The sequence below is a fragment of the Colletotrichum siamense genome (genome assembly GCF_013390195.1).
Source record: "Colletotrichum siamense strain Cg363 chromosome Unknown KSG_Cg363_contig10, whole genome shotgun sequence".
NCBI classification, from domain to species: Eukaryota; Fungi; Ascomycota; class Sordariomycetes; order Glomerellales; family Glomerellaceae; genus Colletotrichum; species Colletotrichum siamense.
The window spans coordinates 1,842,053-1,860,216 of NW_023501023.1; the positions used below are offsets into that span (position 1 = coordinate 1,842,053).

At 53.8% G+C, this 18,164-nt stretch overlaps 4 protein-coding genes across 4 annotated transcripts; 1 reads left to right on the forward strand and 3 right to left on the reverse strand.

Moving 5' to 3' along the window:
* Positions 1-3,288: 3,288 nt before the first annotated feature.
* On the reverse strand, positions 3,289-4,355 carry rcd1 (Cell differentiation protein rcd1; the record flags this gene model as incomplete). The annotated part of the gene is made up of 3 exons (XM_036646245.1): positions 3,289-3,668; positions 3,735-3,890; positions 3,956-4,355. 3 exons carry the CDS (start codon positions 4,353-4,355, stop codon positions 3,289-3,291), a joined length of 936 nt encoding a protein of 311 aa, XP_036487983.1.
* Positions 4,356-5,407: 1,052 nt separating this feature from the next.
* kin1 (Protein kinase kin1) lies at positions 5,408-8,394 on the reverse strand (the record flags this gene model as incomplete). The annotated part of the gene is made up of 3 exons (XM_036646246.1): positions 5,408-7,347; positions 7,409-8,039; positions 8,161-8,394. 3 exons carry the CDS (start codon positions 8,392-8,394, stop codon positions 5,408-5,410), a joined length of 2,805 nt encoding a protein of 934 aa, XP_036487982.1.
* Positions 8,395-10,903: 2,509 nt separating this feature from the next.
* On the forward strand, positions 10,904-15,667 carry GPATCH1 (G patch domain-containing protein 1; the record flags this gene model as incomplete). The annotated part of the gene is made up of 7 exons (XM_036646247.1): positions 10,904-11,112; positions 11,187-12,883; positions 14,361-14,633; positions 14,686-14,722; positions 14,780-14,915; positions 14,968-15,314; positions 15,382-15,667. The coding sequence occupies 7 exons, from the start codon at positions 10,904-10,906 to the stop codon at positions 15,665-15,667; spliced, it is 2,985 nt and encodes a 994-aa protein (XP_036488313.1).
* Positions 15,668-16,639: 972 nt separating this feature from the next.
* nup-20 (Protein transport protein sec13) lies at positions 16,640-17,836 on the reverse strand (the record flags this gene model as incomplete). The annotated part of the gene is made up of 4 exons (XM_036646248.1): positions 16,640-17,387; positions 17,442-17,557; positions 17,728-17,772; positions 17,834-17,836. 4 exons carry the CDS (start codon positions 17,834-17,836, stop codon positions 16,640-16,642), a joined length of 912 nt encoding a protein of 303 aa, XP_036488312.1.
* Between the last annotated feature and the right edge of the window lie 328 nt (positions 17,837-18,164).

Here is an 18,164-nt window from a genome sequence, read left to right on the forward strand (position 1 = left end):
GGAGGAGCCACAATGGCCCCCGATCGAAAAACATCGGCCGCTAGTGCGGGTCGCGCAGGGTCGCCTCTCCAGTGCGAGACCATGATGTCAATTGTAATGTGGTGCAGTGAAGTGTGGGCACAAAAGAAGAGACGGAGACATGGACGCGGGGAGGCGTAGAGGAGGACGAGCCCTCCAATCAACGTCGAGTCCGCCAGTTGAGATGAGTTTTGGCTGTGGACTTGAACGCTTTGGTGGCAGAAAGAGCGGGAGCAAGGGGCGAGTGTGTGCGGGCTACTTAGTAGGGTGGTGTGCGGTGCAGGTGGCCAAGGCAGTTAGGCATCTAGGTACCTTAGGTATCCGTAGGGAACGGAAGTACACTAGACGGGAGGCATGTATCCTCGCCGCTCTTCAATCCTTCCACTTGCATCTGCACCTGCAACCTGCAACCTGCTGTACTACTGTGCGCCGACACCACCAGCGCGTGCCAAAGTACGCATCCACACGAAAGGATCATCACCAGGCCCGGGCAGCCAGTGTCTTGTGTAACCATGGGGTAGTTAGACAGCCTGCCCTCCTCCTCCAAGGTGCGGAACGACGGCTTCGCAGCGTTGGGACCACGGGCTTTGGGATGGTTGAGAAGGGACCTTGTGTAACATCGAATCTCAGCCAAGGACCCGCGTAGGGCTGCCTGCTCCCTAGCACACGGCTGAGGGCGAATTGGGCCTTTAGGAAGGAAGGTGGGCAAATAGGTGTCGTCAGACGTGGGTGTTCAAGGTCCGGCTATGGACTATTTGTATGGTAAGCTCTTCCCATCAGGCTCTCGCTAGCTTTCCATCTCTCGGTGATTCCCCGGCTATTCCCGCACGTTGTGTCTGATTCCTTGGAGAACACCTACCCTTTGCCGACTGCTTGTTTAGTAGCGCGACGTACACAGGTCCTCTGCTGCGCTCATGAAATACGGACTACGCAGTAGGTATTACCGCCTGTGGGACTCACTGATAGGCCTGCGGTGCTCCAATGGATCCTGGGCCTTGCTAGGATTACCAAAAGGACCTCGCAGCTCATCCCGCATAGCCCTCTGTCAACCACCAGCCTTAGAAAGGGGGTTGATGGTTGGCTGCCCGTATGATCATTTCCCGCCCATTGGTCTTTTTGTACCTGAGAGGATTGGTTCCAATGCTACGGAAATACCTCTTGGCTCCCGGATTACCTCAGAACTATACCGTATAGACACACCAGGGAGCTTCGGCACGCCGGCCATTTGTATGCTTCCTTGAGCGCTTGGATAGCCTCGGGTTCGGCTGAGTAATGTAACGTGCATTGCTGAGGGCCATGGAAAATGGCTCTAGTTGCGGGGGCAGACAGACGGTGGCTTCTCTCCTGCCGAGTCTCGAAATTGGCATTGACAAGAAGGAGCCGTGTTCGGTATGCAACACTTCGCAGGAAGTGCGACCTTAATTGAGAGCACTGTTCCCGCGTGTTGACGATGTATTACAAAAGCTAGTCAACGGTGTTTAGGAGCCGTAGATGGTCATATATGAACCGTCTGAATAGGTTGTTGCACCCGCCGAAGTAACTCGCGCCTCCTTAATTATCCGTTTTTTTTTTTTTTTTTTTGCTAGCGTCTGTATTGGTGGTCTAGATGATCTTCCTGGGCCTGTAGTAGTCGTGTTAAAGCCTAGGAACGGCGGTATAAAGGTTTAGAGCCCACAAGGAAGCTGTTGGGAGTAGGCTGCTATACTGGTCGCGTTCATATGTCGGTATTGCTACTCGGCGACGAGCTTTGCCCACATGCTTCACAGGCATCTCAGTCCTGCCAAGAGTGTCCGGTTGATTACAATGCCATTCACTGGCGAGGTCTGTTCAATCGAGCAGCTTCACATCATAAACCAGGTGTATGTTTACAACAGGTATTAGGTTCTTTCGTAAGAGGATAGGTTTAAACTAACCCACGAAGTTCACTTGCACAATGCCTGCGTATCAGGTGAACTTTGTGAGTCCTTTACGAAGAGCAAGGTATCTGCTTTTTTACCCCTAGGTCACATTCATTTGAACCGGCCGGCCGGGGTCGCCCAAGTCTAGCTGGCGCCGCTTGCGATCTTGGTTCATTAATTCGAATCATTAACTATATATCTGTGTCGAAATTGTTCCTAGAAATGGCCCTGCCGGTGCCGTTGACCTTGTCACCAAGGCTATTGTGTTTGGTTGGCATGTCCCATCTTCCACCTACTACTGCCCCTGCATTGGGAGGACCGCCAATATTTGCTTCAGAACAATCAGGTAGAGACAGGCGAGAGAGAGCAGGGGTATTTAGGCACAGGCAAGTGCCATGTTAGTCGCAGGAAAAAAACAACTCCAAGGAGGTTCTGGCCATGACTGCGAATTCATGCTTATACAATTGGGATATGGCAAGATGCTCCGTATCTGCCACCATTCGATGCTGTATGCTCACGACACCAACTTCAGGCTCAAACGATACAGCTGGTGGGACGTCAAGAGGTCATTGACAGTGCTTGTGTTGAGTGCTAAAACATTCCAGCTCACCGGCCCAGCCCCGGTCCATGATATATATATACATACACAGGAAAACTCGGGCAGTGTGAACTCCATTACGTATCACTTACTGGCGGCGTCGTCCAAGACATGTGAACAAGCTCGCCGTCTGAGAAAAGCCAAAGTCGACACTCGCTACCGCTGGGAAGGGAGGGAAACGCCAGCAAGAGCACCAGTGTCCAGCGGTAGATACCATGATACCATCCTCCAGCGCCATCCCAAGGTCCAGGTGATCCCTATAATCAAATGACATGACACCCCATGTCGCCGGCTCCAAACGAAAACCCTTGCTTTTTATCCGCCCCTTCGATGCTACAGATGATATAAGAAAGAAAGACTCGGTGTCGAAGACGCACTCCAGATCAACCTGAGATGCCCGAACATAGGGCAAAGGAAGCGGGTATCAATATGTCCACGACGCTTTGCGCTTTTTCGATGAAATGACTGACCTCCTGGTCGCCGACTTATGCATGATTCCTTTTTGGTCCGCACACGTTCTAGTATTGGCCATGGCTTCAAAGGCCGCCGACATGACCTCCTTGTCCGGTTTCGACGACATTGTCGGAAAGATTGATGAGCAATTGTGCCAGACATCTCTTTGTTGCAGCGTCGTCACGCAAGACCGAAGAAAACGTCGCATCTCGGAGAGGCTCCGGGAGGCATTGGCGAAGAGCTTCGCGTGCTCGAGCGTTGTCACTCAGTCTATTGGTTGACCGTTGGTAAGCCCAAATCCACCCATGCTGACCGACAAACTCACCGAAGGAAACACCTGACGACATGCTTGAGCAAGCGAGCCGTCTGTTGCTCGACTAGTTGAGCAACCATATTGCTCAGAACAGTTCCTACCGCGTAGAATCGTTCATATGTGGCGCAGATGTAGTTGAGACCATTGTCATCCAGCAGGATTTTCTGAACGATGAAGATAGCCACTGTTTTGCTCAGCTCGGAGCCTGTCTCCATGATACGCAGGCACAAGGGGATAATCTCTGTGGTTAAGAGAAAATTGATGACCTCGGACGAATCGTTCTTCACGAGGGCGCCGATAACGCCAAGCGATGTCAGACGTAGGTACTCGAAGGGCCTCGATTTCGATGTCGTGTTCAGGAACGGATAGAGAAACAGAGGGATGTGAGCTGGATTAGGGTCAGCAGGCTGGAAAGGGGTAGTGTCGAAGGGAGTATCGCAGTGGTGATGCTCACCATTCAAGAAAAGCGTGCGTGTGTCGTTGTGGGAAGCAACGCACTGGAGAAGTGCCAGCGCGTTGCATACCCGATTAGAAGCTGCGGCTGTGAGCTGGGATGGGTTTAGTAGGGTGTAGACTGAGATGATCTCCTGCAACAAGGAAGTCATAACTCCTGCGTCGCGTGTCAGCTCGTATAGTATCCCAGCCTGGTAACAGGCACAAGCCATTATCACTTACCGAAAGAGTGCCAAAGAATGAGAGCCAACTCTGGGACTTGCTCTCGCTTCTTGCTTAGCTCCAAGAGAGCGGCCTCGCGAGTACTTTCGTTCAACAGATCAGCAATGTAAGACATCGTTCTCCGATTGTCCTCAGATATGTTATCGTGACTGCCGTCCTGTGTATGGGCATTGGCTAGGGAGCTGACGGCGGAGTGAGCACCGGCAAGTCTGCTGTAGTGCTGCTGTTGCTGCTGATGTTGCTGTTGCTGTTGCTGCTGTTGCTGGACAGCCGAAGCGGCAACGGCGGCAGCTTGCTGTGCATGATGGTGCTGATTCGACTGCTGGTGCATCCATGCGGCCGAGTCCGCTTGTGGATTGAACTGGTGGTGGCCGCCGTACACGTGAGCAGTCGGCATCATCTTTGACCCTAGACTGATACGTTCTGTGGAATAGGAAGAAAAATAGGCCGGAAAATGTTCAAGGCTGACGCCGACTCGAGTCTGCGTCCGACTGTGAGTGTGGTATTTTCACTGCTCTGCCGCGTTATTATCGACAATGTCGTTTTCGATGGCTGGTCGAGTCTTGAATGGCTGATGTGTCGACGTGCGACAATTGGTGTACTCGTGGGGCGAACTGGGGTGGGGTTGGGTGCGCGTGGGACTAGGCTGTTGGGATCGCAAAGGACGGTTGTCGCAAAGAATGTGATCCCTTTTCGACAACAGCGGCAGCGAGTGGACAACCGACAGCGAAGGTGGCGATGGGTGATGGGCAATGGTGTTTGCGCAGAGTGATCGGACTGGCGTTAGGCTCTTTGGTGGGCGTCAGGAAGTTGTCGTGGTTAACCAACGTTAATCAGTATTGCAGTGTGGACAGGAAACAAGGCTGGCTGCCATACCTTACCTTAGGTAATGCACGTCCATTTTGGGAAGGCGGTGGGTACTGGTTGCCTTAAGGTAAGGTAGGTACCTTGAGGTACGGCCATGGTGTTGGTCTCTGTACCGCCTCAGCTAACTCCGTATGGATAGTAAGAGTAAGGTATGCACTAATAGATCCGTACTTGCCTCGGACTTTCTTGCCCATGGTCAGAATCGTCGAGGATGGCCTTTGCAGGATGAAATTTTGGACTACTACTAATTTCGTGTACGACTATTTATTCTTGCCAACTGTCGCGTTTTGAGACTCCTCTCCCAGACATCGCTGCTAAATCCCACTAAGCGCCTATTCAAACAGCGTCTATCTTTCTGCTAGCTACCGCACCCAAATGTCAGAAAGACTGACAGCCGCTCAAAGTATGACTGCGGCCGGAAAGAGAAACGGAAGAAAATCCCGGGATCGGGGAAAATTGATGCGAGAGATTGGATCCAGACAACGTTATTGTCCCCTACTCAACGATGCCTCCAATGAAAGCTGGCAAAGGCCTTCCCGAGTATGTTGCCCACCCTTTGACTGCATGTAGCCACTCTGCCCCCTTTTAAAGACGAAGCTCTCGGAGCACCTGGTCTGCCATGTTCTTGTATTGCCAAGTGTTGCCAACCAAACGCTTAAACTGAATGCCATGCAGCGATAGCAACGGGACCTTCACAATGAATATCTCAAACTCCAAAACCATGTTTCCGCCGAGGTCGCTCTGGACATGGGTGCTTGTCTCGCCTGGTACTCTTCTGGACGAGCCTCCTGCTTCGCGAGAGACGCTGTCGATCGAGACGTCTGAGTTTGAGTAGCTGTCTGCCCCGTTCCTGCCTGTGCCTCGGGGCGTTGATGGTCCCCGATCTGTGCTGGGGAGGTCGTCTCGTTCTCGGTCACCACCTCTCACCCCGCCTAGGCTGAATCGCCGTCTGTGGCCAGGTGGTGCTTGGCCAGGGCTACCGGGAGGATCCTGAACCCTCTTGAGATCTATGCTTGGTGTGTGCTTGCATGTGAAGCCACCCTTGATCTCTATGTAGTCTACTCCCAGACCTTTCAAAACGCGCTTGATGTCGGCCCTAATCTCGGTGACATTCTTTGTCGACGTTGTTGACACACTGAACAATCCCTTCAGAAAAACTGGTTTGGCTAGATCGGACCTGTCCAACCTGTCTGTCGATACACCACTTTGATCTCCCTGCTCTTGGTCGGTTTCTTCCGGGACATTGGCCTCCCGTGCCTCTTCCCGCCGGAGTCTTCGTTGCTGAATGCTCTCACGCCTCGCATGTCCGAGGGACTTGGCTCTCATCGACGCTGCGCGAGACTGTTGACCATCTCGTGATGCTGGCGGAGGCCTGTCAGCAGTTGTCGTCGATTGATCTGACCCACTGGTCGGCGGTGGATCTTTTTCAGTCCTAGTCGATCCGCGGCGACGCAGGTCTGCCGAATTTACGCTCGTGGATCGACCCAGACCTTTCCGGCGTGACGACGGGCCCCCTGCGGAAAGAGGCGGGCTGAGGAGATCGCTGTGCTGCGGCTGACTGCTGCCAGACCGCAACGGCAGGGGCATAGGTTCCTCGCGCTCCCGTCTGCCGCGTCGAATGCTGAAACTCTTTCTCGGCACAGAGGACGGGGTTGTCTCGGCTGAAGCACCACCAGATGGGGAATGAACTTGGACCACTGGAGGGTGAGAGCGGTCCTTATCCAGCCGCTCCGGGTCTTTGCGTCTTCGTGTGCTAAAACGTCGCAGTATACCGGCAGCGGTGCTTTCCTTCTTTGGCAAGGGCTCAGGAGGCACTTCTGGGGACAGCGGGGCGTTTGGTGAGAGCTGGGAAGCCTTCACGGAGTCAGGTGCTTCGTCTTCTCCATGAGTCCTGGCACGGGGACGGGACCGACCACCGGTGGCCCTCTCACCAGGCATTTCATAAGCCGCTGTGTTGGTGTGTGCTTCTTGTGGTGGTGTAATCTCTGGGATGGGTGGCTTCTCCTTGGGCGTGCTCTGCACTCCAGGATTCCGTTCAGCGCTATCACGGTCTTGCTTCTCCCGCACCAAATAGTATATCGAAACAAGCGGACTGAACGCATTTAGCGGATCGTTGCCAAGTTGAAGAGCCTCGGAGCTTGGGGCCGTTAGTGTGTCGCGGCTATTGCCCGAGTTTCTTCTCTTGTAAAAGTCAAAGCCAAAACCCCGCTTCTTCTCGACGTCCTTGGCTGGCTGGGGAAGTTCCTTTTCCCGCTGGTACAGACGTACGGCACGTTGATACTCCTCGGATTCGATTGTTCGAACCAACTGTGCCTTGATAGAATCCGGAGGACCGAAATTAAATCCAGTCATGGCGTTGACTACGTCCGAGTCTAGAGGAAGAGTCAAGGGTTCACGGGGTGGCAGGTGATTGTCGGGCGGGCCGTTGTATCCCTTGGTCATCCATGGATGGCTCATAACCTCCAACATGGTGGCACGTTGTTTTGGATCGGTCACGAGCATGCGAGATAGCAGATGCTTGCATTCTGCAGCACGTTAGGACTCTAAGATGTAAAAAGGAGAAAGAGAGAGGACAAGAAAACGTACCACTCGAAAGCCAATTCGGATAGTCAACTAGCCCCTTCTTGATCTTGGCGTGGAGGGCGGGCATGCTTTGATCGTCGAATGGTACCTTACCGCACACCAAAACGTAAAGAACAATGCCGAAGCTCCATATGTCAACCTCGGGGCCCGTGTAAGCTCTTGCCTGAAGCAACTCCGGAGCTGCAAAGTAAAGACTTCCGCAGAAGGTTTTGAGATGAGTACGAGGCGCGAAGAGGTTGCTAAGACCGAAATCTATAATTTTGATGTCGCCGGTCTTGCTGATGAGAATGTTTTCGATTTTGAGATCGCGATGGACAATGCTGTTGCGATGGCAATAGTCCAGGGCGCTCGCGATTTGACGGCTGAACTTGCGCGCTTGCTTCTCCTTCAATTTGCCATGAGAGATGATGTAGTCAAGCATTTGGCCGCCATTGACGTATTCGCAAAGCATGTACCAATGATAGTTGGTTCGGACGACGTCTCTCATGCCACAAATGTGAGGATGACTGAGAAGCGTGACGATAGCCGCCTCACGGGCAGTCCTGATTTCCTTTGATTGATCTGCTCTCTCCTTATCTGCTCGAGAGTGGTGCCCATCTTCTGTTGAGCCACGTGGAATGATTTTGCAAGCAACCTAATGATAAGATGGAGGAGAGATTAGCAACTGTGTATTGTGACTCAGCTGACTGGTTGCAGGCGATGGGAAGTGAGCAGTATTTGAGAAAGGGGTTAGCATCTGAGGGGGCTAGACTAACCTGCTCGCCAGTGTCCTCCTTACGGGCCAACTTCACTTTGCCCATGCTCCCAGCACCGACTGTCTTACCCAGGATCCATTTCCCGGATGGCGTGGGGATTGTTGTGCGCGACCTGCTATGCTTGGAAGCGGAGGCGGAAGCGGAGGAGGCGCCCGTAGGGCTCCGAGGGTCGGTTGCGCCATGGGCAACAGGAGCAGGACCAGCGTTATTGGCAACGGCGGTGTTTGCAGGCATGTCGTTGGAGGTTCGACTCGGATGATGATTAGATCTGGTGCTGCCGTGACGCTGAGTGCGCGAGGCGTCGGCGCGGGAGGGAGAGGGCGTCGGATGGTCTTTGGAGGCGGGTCGCTTGGGGTAGGAGGCTATGCTTGCATGCTCATAATCATGTTTAGGAGAATTGTCCTGAGAGGTGCGGGGGGCGGCAGCGACAGAGGAAGACTGTCGCGAATGTGAACGGTGTTGTTGGTGGTGTTTTTGTTGGCTGTGGCTGCGATGGTGATGGTGGTGGGAGTAGGAGTGGTTGGAGGTGGAGGAGGTGCGCTGAGGATGAGGTCCAGAGGCGGAGACTGAAGGCCGTGTCCTGGTCGATGGTGCGCGGGCAGGGACTGTTTGAGCATGTGCAGAGGGATCAGAGCTCGCCGGGATTGCTGTTGTCATTGCAGGAGGGGGGATGCGACACCACACAGAGCGAGGGTTCGCTGGATCTGGTGCAGGCGGGCAGGTAAGACGAGCGAGAAGGGACGGAACACGGGACAAGCAGACAACGAACGACGGGGAGCAGAGGGCGAGCGTGAAAGTGAAAGTGGGAATTCGTCGGGGATGAGAGACCAAAAGAGAGGGCGGTCAAGGTAAGGCAGTAGGTAGGTAATTAGGTGCTGGAGACGAATGAGAAGCACCATGTTTTCCGTCGTCTTTTTCTCTTCACCCCCTGCTTTTGCCTTACCGTAACTTGGGGTAAGGTTAGTACCTACCTTCACCACTTCACCCATCTTTATGGGGGAAGGTACGGACAGGACACCTCACCTTCCATCCCGAACCGCTGTGTGTCCGCACCCTTCCCAGTTCGATTACGCGTGTGCTCTCAATGATCTATCTATTGCTTTGGCACAGGAGCCGACAGCGAAGCAAAGCTGCAAGCACCAAACCGTGCTGTGCAGCATCGGAGGAGGAGCAGCAGCAGCAGAAGCAGGATGAGGACGAAGGGAAGGAGGAAATGAAAGGTGCACCGTAACTTGCCCGGGCTGTGGGGACAAGACACAGTGGGGAACCTAGGTAATGAAGACACCGGTGCGCCTGGTGTTTGGCCGGGCAGGTCTCCCGCCCCCCCCCCCCGGGGTTGGGCACATTGCCCTCTATTTGGACTGTCAACAGGTGCCGTCCGTCGGGTAGAGATACACACTACCTTGGGTGGGTGATTACGATTGTGCTTTCAGGCACGAACGCACCTCGCCCGCCTCCCTCATGGCACCTTGCCAAGTCTAGGTAGCGGGCGGGTAGCGGGCAATCTAAGGTAAGGAACTCTGCAGTGCTCTGTCGTTGTCGCTCAATTCTCAAACATCGGCGCCTCTCGCCTCGGCATGTCTTTGTCCAATTGTCCAAGTGTCGCAACTCGTAACTCGTTTTCGTCGGACTCCATGCCGAGGCCCGCATATTTGAGGAGCATGAGTTGTCCGAAGAGCAATAGGCAATTGGGATATTACCCAGGCCAGGATCGGAACCTCTAGGTATCTTGTCAATGAAGACGGTGTAGAGTGTAGACCGTACGCAAACCCGACCTGACGTCAGATCCCCGGCCTCTTCCTCGTCCCTCACCTCCAACAACGACCATTGGATTGCGAGAAATGGAGGGCAGGCCGATGATGGCAGGTTCTAAGCCGGGCCTCAGCAGCAGCACCAGGGCGTGCCACTCCCGACCAATTTTGCATCTTTATCACGAGGTCGCGGAGCTCCATTCGGTCCCAGGGGTCACGCCCAAAGACAATTAAGGACCAGGATCGTCAACTCGAAGGGACAGAGCTGTGAGTAATTTCACTCGATCATGTCCATCCCACACCCGACGACTGTCAGTCACTGCTTCGTCTGTTGTTGCAGAGACACACATGAGGTCAGGCTAATCGTTAATGGATTCGATCTGAGCACCAAACGAATTCATTTCCCAGTTTGCTTCCAACGGCTCTTCATAGCACAGATAGTCTAGGTGCTGTTGTTTCCTCTGCGATGCGCGGACATGCCGGTGTAGCCCACGCCTGCAGTATGTACCCGTTCTGAAAAGGATTCCAGTTCCCGACCTCAAAACAAGTTGACCTTGGGCACAATCAAACCATCTCCACAGAAGCCACCAAGACTCTGCCGCGTGGAGTTATCCGCCTTTGGGGAAATTGCATTCGCACTACGTACCTGCAAAGAACAGGGTGCAAGTTAGAATGGAATCGAACAAGGGACTGCGGAGTCAATAAAACTTGAGTCGCTAACATTGACGAAAAACCCAAAGCTGCCTCACCTACCTACTCACTTAGTGAGTATTCGTCAGTGTAGGCGCCTCCCAATCAATCACGGTACCTTACGTAACGTACCCCGTCGAGAGTGCTCAAGGTGCCTACCTACCTACGTACAAGCCCGAAGTACCTAGGTATCTCAAAGTCAACTTGCATCCTCACAGGGCTGAGACTGTTCCTCTGTCGATGCTTGCAGCCTTGCCGCACACGCACTGCCCACTCAACCACCCAACGCCTCTGCAAACCCCATGTTCAACAGCAAAAGATCGCGCGCTACTTATGAGGCCGACCTCCACGATGGTGCCGCCGTCCACGTCGCGTTTGGCACACCTCTGCCGTCCCTAGACGCCGATACCCGTGATGATGGCTCATACATTCCACTACACAAGCAGGAGGTAAGGGACGACAAGGGCAGGCGGCGCCTCCATGGCGCCTTTACTGGAGGCTGGAGTGCAGGGTAAGCTTCATTTCACGCTCTCATGTGGCAGAGTCTCATTTCAGTAATACTCGCTCGCTGACATTCCTGTCCAGCTATTTCAACACCGTCGGATCAAAGGAAGGATGGACACCTTCGACATTCGTGTCCAGCCGCACGGCTCGCCGGAAAGATGACCCGAGGGCACCAGATCAGAGACCAGAGGATTACATGGATGATGAGGATCTTGCCGATGCAGCCGCCACGAAGGAGATACGAACTACTGATCCGTTTGGGGCTCTCGGGGCTCCATCGCCTGGTCAGCGTCTGTCCGGTAGCCTAGCCAGCTTGATGCGCATTCAAGGGGATACCATAGGTCTCAAGTTGCTGCGAAAAATGGGTTGGAAGGATGGCCAAGGTATCGGGCCCAGAATTCGTAGGGTAGCAAGGCTCGACATCTCGGGAGGCAACACGCCTCACGTGGCAGAGAAGACGCACATGTTCGCCCCGGAAAATATCAACATGGTCAGCTTTATCCAGAAACCTGACCAGCAAGGCCTGGGATTCAACGACGACGACGACGCTCGGATTTCGCGAATATCTAGCTCTCGTAGCGCCTGGGCGCACCACACTGCCTCCGGAAACCACCGCAATGAAGTTACTAGGGCCGGTAATGGAATTTATGAGGGAGAGGATGATGGCCCGGCTAGCGGCCTTAATGTGCTTTTGGGAATATCCGAGAAGAGGAAAAGCAAGCATGGCCAGCGGGGAGGTCTTGGTGTTGGCGTTCTAAATGACACCGGCTCAGAAGAAGATGATCCTTACGAGATGGGTCCACGCATCTCATATAATCGAGTATTAGGCGGGGAAAAGACCAAGAAGAAGAAGAAGCTTGCAGCCACCAGTGTGTCTGCAAATCCCAGTCTTGGATCCACGCCGGTCTTCGTTTCCAGAGCCGCCCACACCACGAAAAGTCGCGGACACGGCAGGTGCGGGAATGGGAAGCGGCCTTTGAACGGTTTTGTTCCCGGACAACTCACAAACTCAAAAGCAACCGGGAACTCGACGGACGTGTATCCTCCTCCCTCGGTCCCCCCTGAGTGGGCACCGTCAAGGAGCAACTCATCCCTCACGTTCTCTACGAATACGTCGACGGCAGAGGCTGCCAAAGCAGCCAAGCTAGATCCCAACACTCGCGCGGCAATCCTAGGCGAATCGACTTTGCCAGGCAAGTCTGTGTTTGACTACATGTCGGCAGCCTCTCGAGAGCGGCTGGCGATTGCTTCAGGGAAGACAGACTTGCCTCCAGCGAAAGGCGAGGCTCCGATCGAAGCTAGGGGACCAGCCGAACAGCAGCTTCAGGAAAGAATTCGCACTCTACCGTGTCTGCAGAAAGATACCGCTCTCGCCGCCATAAGTCGCGGGGCAAGCACTGGAAGCCCCTATGCCAACGACGACGCAAAACGTGGACGATATCGCCTTTACTTACAGAGCGCCGCGGGCTTTGGTGGGCCTCCCATCAAGCCATCGGATATGACAGATGATGATTTTGTCAAGGAGATCGGGGAATTTTACGGATGTGCGCAGCTTTTCAAACCGATGACAGGTTTCATGGCCACAAGATTCACAACCGCCTCGGCAGGATCCAAGCAACTTGCTACCAGCGGCGGATCAGAATTGGCCACAGACGTTGGTGTTCGAAAAGCTACGGCAGCACCCGCACACCTAGGCGCAGCGGAAGAAGCCGCCAGAATGGGCATGTATGGGCGTATGACGAGGCTGATGGAAGACTTTTTCCCTGGCAGGTTGCTGTGTAAGCGCTTCAACGTCCAGCCACCAGCACACGTGCAACCAGACTTTGAGCCCGGAGTAGCGACAGCGACAGCGGCATCCATGATGCGGAGCCATTCACCTCTTCTTCCGCCTTTAGCAGACAAAATGGGCCTGTCACCGGGTATAAGACAGGATACAGCAGCCACCATTGATTTGGCATGTTCTCGGGAAGCAACGAAAACTAGACTTGACTTATCTAGGAGCGAGGACTCAACCAAAGAGGTGGCCCGGCCAAACGACAACGTCTTCAGGGCCATTTTTGGTGATAGCAGCGACGAAGAATAATAAAGTAAGTGCCAGTCAGTCCCATTCGATCGCACGTTGCAGCCTGTCACAACCATTAAAGACGTTCGCGCACGTCATTCCTATTTACATGCCCGGGATCGTGAGGTCATGCAGGGTCTATCGAGGCAGACCCCCTCTCATCTACGCTCAGTGAACCTTAAGCTCTACAAACTTGGCCTCGTTCTGGCTCGCCCAGAAGGAAGCGGATGGTATGGTATGGGCGGCTACAGGCAATGGTGTGCCGACCTGAGCGTGGCCTCCAATCTCGGACGGAAGTAATTAGGAAATGACAGGGTTTAAGAGACGGGGGTTGGTTGGAAGGAGCTAGCTCCAAACCGTAGGTAGTTAGTGCAGTCAATCCACTGTAGTACTCTGTACCTACAGTCACCAGAGCACGGTTCACTCTCAGATCCGTTCACGCTCATTTACGTCTTAACCGCCATCCTCCCATATTCTGGTCCAACCTCATCAAACCGCTCCGACAAGACCTACTCCCAATTCCCTGCTCGTCACCACCGCCAACTGTTCCTTTCCCACAGAGCATCTTTGCCTGCTTCAGAGCCAGACGATAGCAACAAGTCATCCTCCGCTTTGCGACTTGTCGGTTTCCTCTGATTCTTGCTGTCGTATCATCGCGACTATCGTCGGTAGCGCCTTGGTTCGATCTCCGAATAAACCCCCTCCCCCCGACGCCTGCCTTGCTGTGTCCTCGTGTCGCCCGTCGACAAACCTACCTTCTCGTCGAGCCACGACATTCATCGGCTGAAAGCAACCGCAGGCAGTGTAAAACGAGCGTTTGGCGACCACAAATCACTTCTTTCAGCGATTTGACTACCAAATATCTTCTCCAACCGCCACAACGTTGCCAGGTCCGCAAGACGACAGGAACGGGGAACCCGTGTCCGCCCGGCCTTCAGTTCCTCTCTCAGGAGGAAATTGCCTTTCTGTCGAAAAGAGGACCGCCGAAGAACGCCCACACTTGCAAGGACAAGCTGCTTCTGCTACCAACGTTCGAGTACTTTCGCCCCCTCCTCAGTATCCAACGTCCGAAGCCTCAACTTCGCATCCACCACCGTTCTCGTCTCTCTACGGCAATTTTGAGACTAGCGCAAGTACCCATCACGTATATTGCGATAGTAGCTCAGCTGTTCCCGCGGCTGGATCTTCTGTAGCAGCCCCAGCATACGCACCCACGTCTTCTGTCATCTCCGGTGACGAGACCGCCTCAAGCTCCTTTGATCAAGCCCTCACAGACACCAAGCGCGGACTCACTCAAGACAAGAAGGGCGCCGCTGCGAGCAAAGACGATACCGAGCCGCCGCCAGCTTACTCGGAGGGACCCAGTCCACTTCAATCCTTCACCTTTCTCATGGCTACCGCCGGTGGCGCCTCGAGTATCATTACTCAGGTACAACAAGGAGGCCCGCCCATCAATGCGATCGGAGGTAGGTCTCCTTCGTCGTGTGGCGGTCCGACTACCTACTGACAATGTGCTAGATGTCGGCGCCGACGAGACGATTTCCATGGACCTTCGGTAAGATCAGTGGTTGCTCTAAATGAGACACGAGGACGGCTAACAGTAGTCCTGCAGGGGTACCAGATTTGTTCTCTCGAGAGACGAACTATTGACGTTGCCTGAGTTCGTGCTCCTGTCTCTCTTTCCGAACGGGCTCTTCCCCGAAGGTCACATGGGTGGATTCGCCGAAGGCGACGCGGTTCAAGTAGACGTACGTACAAGCCAAAAGGCCATCCGACCCCATCACTGACACCGATTGCTAGTATGATCCAGCATCATTGCAATACATGCTGGATTTCTTCCGTACTGTGGCACAGTCGATACCGGCCGAGACGTCCCCAAGCGTCTCACAGGAAGAGAATGCATCCGCTGCTGACGCCATGGAATCAAGAGATGACTCTTCTAAACGTGCCGGCATCATTGTTTTGCGAGAAGACTTGGATTTCTACGTCATTCCGCCGCGGGCAGATATCACGCAATCAGAGATGTTAGAGGTGAAGCGAGCGGCTGGCAAAGCGCTACTTCAACAGAATGGCATATTCTCTGGCCTGAAAAGAAGTGACGAGCCGGGCACTACGGAGGCTCACCTTATCGAAATGTTGACAGCAGGGTAAGTTATGCAATTGACGAGGTGTTCATTCACGATGTATGCAGTTGAGGCTAATTGTCGATGCTAGCGGCTTCAACCACGATGACAGCTGGGGACACCGAGCTGGGGAACCAAACAAGGCAGTCGTCTGTAGCCTCGCCCTAGCGCGACTGAGAAGTGACATTCGGGGCAATGACATGGGCAGCAATGCTGTCGGTATGGCTCAGAAGTTGCTCTTGTTCTGGCGCAAGCCGGCGAGGCGCTGTTGGTGGGAAGGTGTTGAACTTGAAAATGTGGAAGGTGTGCCGGGAAAGCTCAAAGTCTGGATAAGGCGGGTCTGGACATTGGAGATGAGCGTAATTGGCCTCCGTTAAAAGACTGAGTTAAGGAGGTCAGATTCATGGTTTGGAGGACACGTAGGTATCTGGCGGTAGCGCACCTTGAAGTAACTAAAGGCAAAAATGCTGGGTTTCTTACATCTCATAATACGGGTCAGATATTCCTAATATTTATACTATTCGCCCCCTAATTTTGGCTTTGTCTATCGTGCTTTCTCAATCTTACCCTCCGCTTGGCCTTGCAGGTTTCACGGTTGTACACCAGGTAGAGCGCCCGGCTGTATAGCTTGTATAAAAGAAGCATATGCATTGAATGGAGGTTGTCCTTCAGTGCCGGCCGATACCACGCCTCAAGAATTTTATATTCCGCGGGTTACCAGCATGTATCATACCCGGCGGGCATGGCAAGCCCATAGGTGTAGCGCGGAAAGGCAATGGTGGACTGTTGATGATGTCCATGTGTGGGCCGTACGTGCTCCATACACGTAGTGGCAACCTCGTTGGATTTCGCCAGGACCACCACGTCCTTTTCTGGTGCTGGGACCAGTCCGGTTTCTCAACTATCATGCATTTCGGGGCTGTCTCTCGACCTAAGCCGCCCTCATCTAAAAGAGCGGTGGCGTCTCTCGCGAGACGACAGCCTAGGGGCAGGAACTCGGTTTGCCGATTGCCAATATGTCCTATGCTTAATTGGGGGGGGGGGGGGGGGGGGGGATTGCGTGCACTACGCAGGAAGCATAAATCGCTGGGGAAATTATGCGGCAGTATGAGATAAATTAAACATGCTGGCCGTGCCGTCGCTCTCGATATTTGTTGGCAAAGAAGTCCAGCGGCCAATGGCTGATGCCATAGAATAGGAGAAGCGAGCCGGCGGGGACGTTTGCGAACCAACCCCTGAAAACAAACGACATCGACATCGAGTAATAGAACATCATCAATGAGAGCTGACCTGTCTAAACCCTAATTTTCCGTGAACGCCTTGCTTGTGATGTCATGACAGCACTTGAATCACTCCTCGATGCTCTTGACACACTCCCATTCGCCTCTGAGATTCTCCTTCCACAAGGAAACCTTGTTGTCGCCTCCGCTTACGGCCAGAACGTTGCCGCTCAGCGACCAGCTCACACGCCAGACGGGAGCATCAAAGTTGAGGATTTTACAGCTCCATTGGCTTGCGCCGGTTGAATCAGAGGTCCAGATGCGGACAGTCTTATCCTGAGAAGCTGAGGCGATATAGGACTTTTGTAAAACAGTGGGTGACCATGCAACATCACGCACCCAATCGGAGTGGCCAACAAGGGGCTCCTGATCTGGCTTGTAAGACTGCGACGCAGAATCGAAGGTCCAGATTTTGAGCAGGTTGTCACAGCCGCCAGTGACAAAACGTCTGACGCCAGCAGAGCCGGGGCCTGGAGAACTGCTCACGATACTACCCGGTGCAGTTGCAGGGGCCCACGACACGGAGTTGACGCCCAATCCATGAGCAGGGAAGGTAACGTGGTCGAAGCTGTTGTCTCGGAACTCGAGCACACTGACATTGCCGTCGGACGAGGCACAGGCAAGAAGACATCCGGATTCATGTGGTGACCAGGAGACAATGTTGACGGAAGCCTTGTGCAGAGCGAAGTCGAAGATCTTTTGCCACTGGTTGTTCTGCTCTCTCCATATGAAGACCTTGCCGTCGTAACCCGCCGAAGCGATAATGTTTCCGTACTTGGGGTGAGCCCAGGAAACACACCAAACCGCGCCATCGTGTCTATTGCTGCGTCAGTCTGAAAGCTGATAGGCGTGTAATGAGACATATTCCTACCCCTTGAGGGTTTCTATAAGTCGTTGAGAATCACCCTCTATCTCGAATATCTTGATCGTTCGGTCGCTCGAGCAAGTCGCGAGCCGGCGACCATAGTAGTCGAGGACGGCGTCATGCTGCAAAAAGGATTTCGGTTAGCCTCAAGAGCTTGATGATGGAGTAGTAACCCGGGGGTATGGGAGTCGGGGAGCGGTTCCAGATCTACACCCGTCATGGAGTCCCTTATGGTGGCAGTCGGCGGCCATGGCGATTTCGCGTGGCTGGTGTAGGTGTCATTTGCACTTACAATCATATCATCGTGGCCAGAGTTTGAGATGACCTGAGCGGACGCCTGCAATGGGTGTCAGCAGGCAAGAAGCAACAACTGGGAGGTGAAGTAGGTGCAAAATCACCATGGCGGGGATGTTTATTTTAGGTTGCAAGCCGTTTTGATCGAAAGGTATGTGTCGTTTGAGTGAGGGCCAGTCAGACGGGGTTGGCAGAGAAAAGACAGTAACTACCGCCGTCGAAGTGTCGGTAGAAGTGTTGTCGCAGTCGTAGTAGATGTTGACGAGCCACCTAATCCAAGAGCTCTTCGGGTTTGGTCAAGCTGGCTGCAAAGTGGGCCTCCGCAAGCTGGCCTCGTCACTCTTGAGGAAAGGTACTTGCGGGAAGTACCCCACCGCCCTCTCTCAATCCGCCCGGGGGCGGAAGTGAGGGAAGCCCGATTAGGCAGGCGGTGAG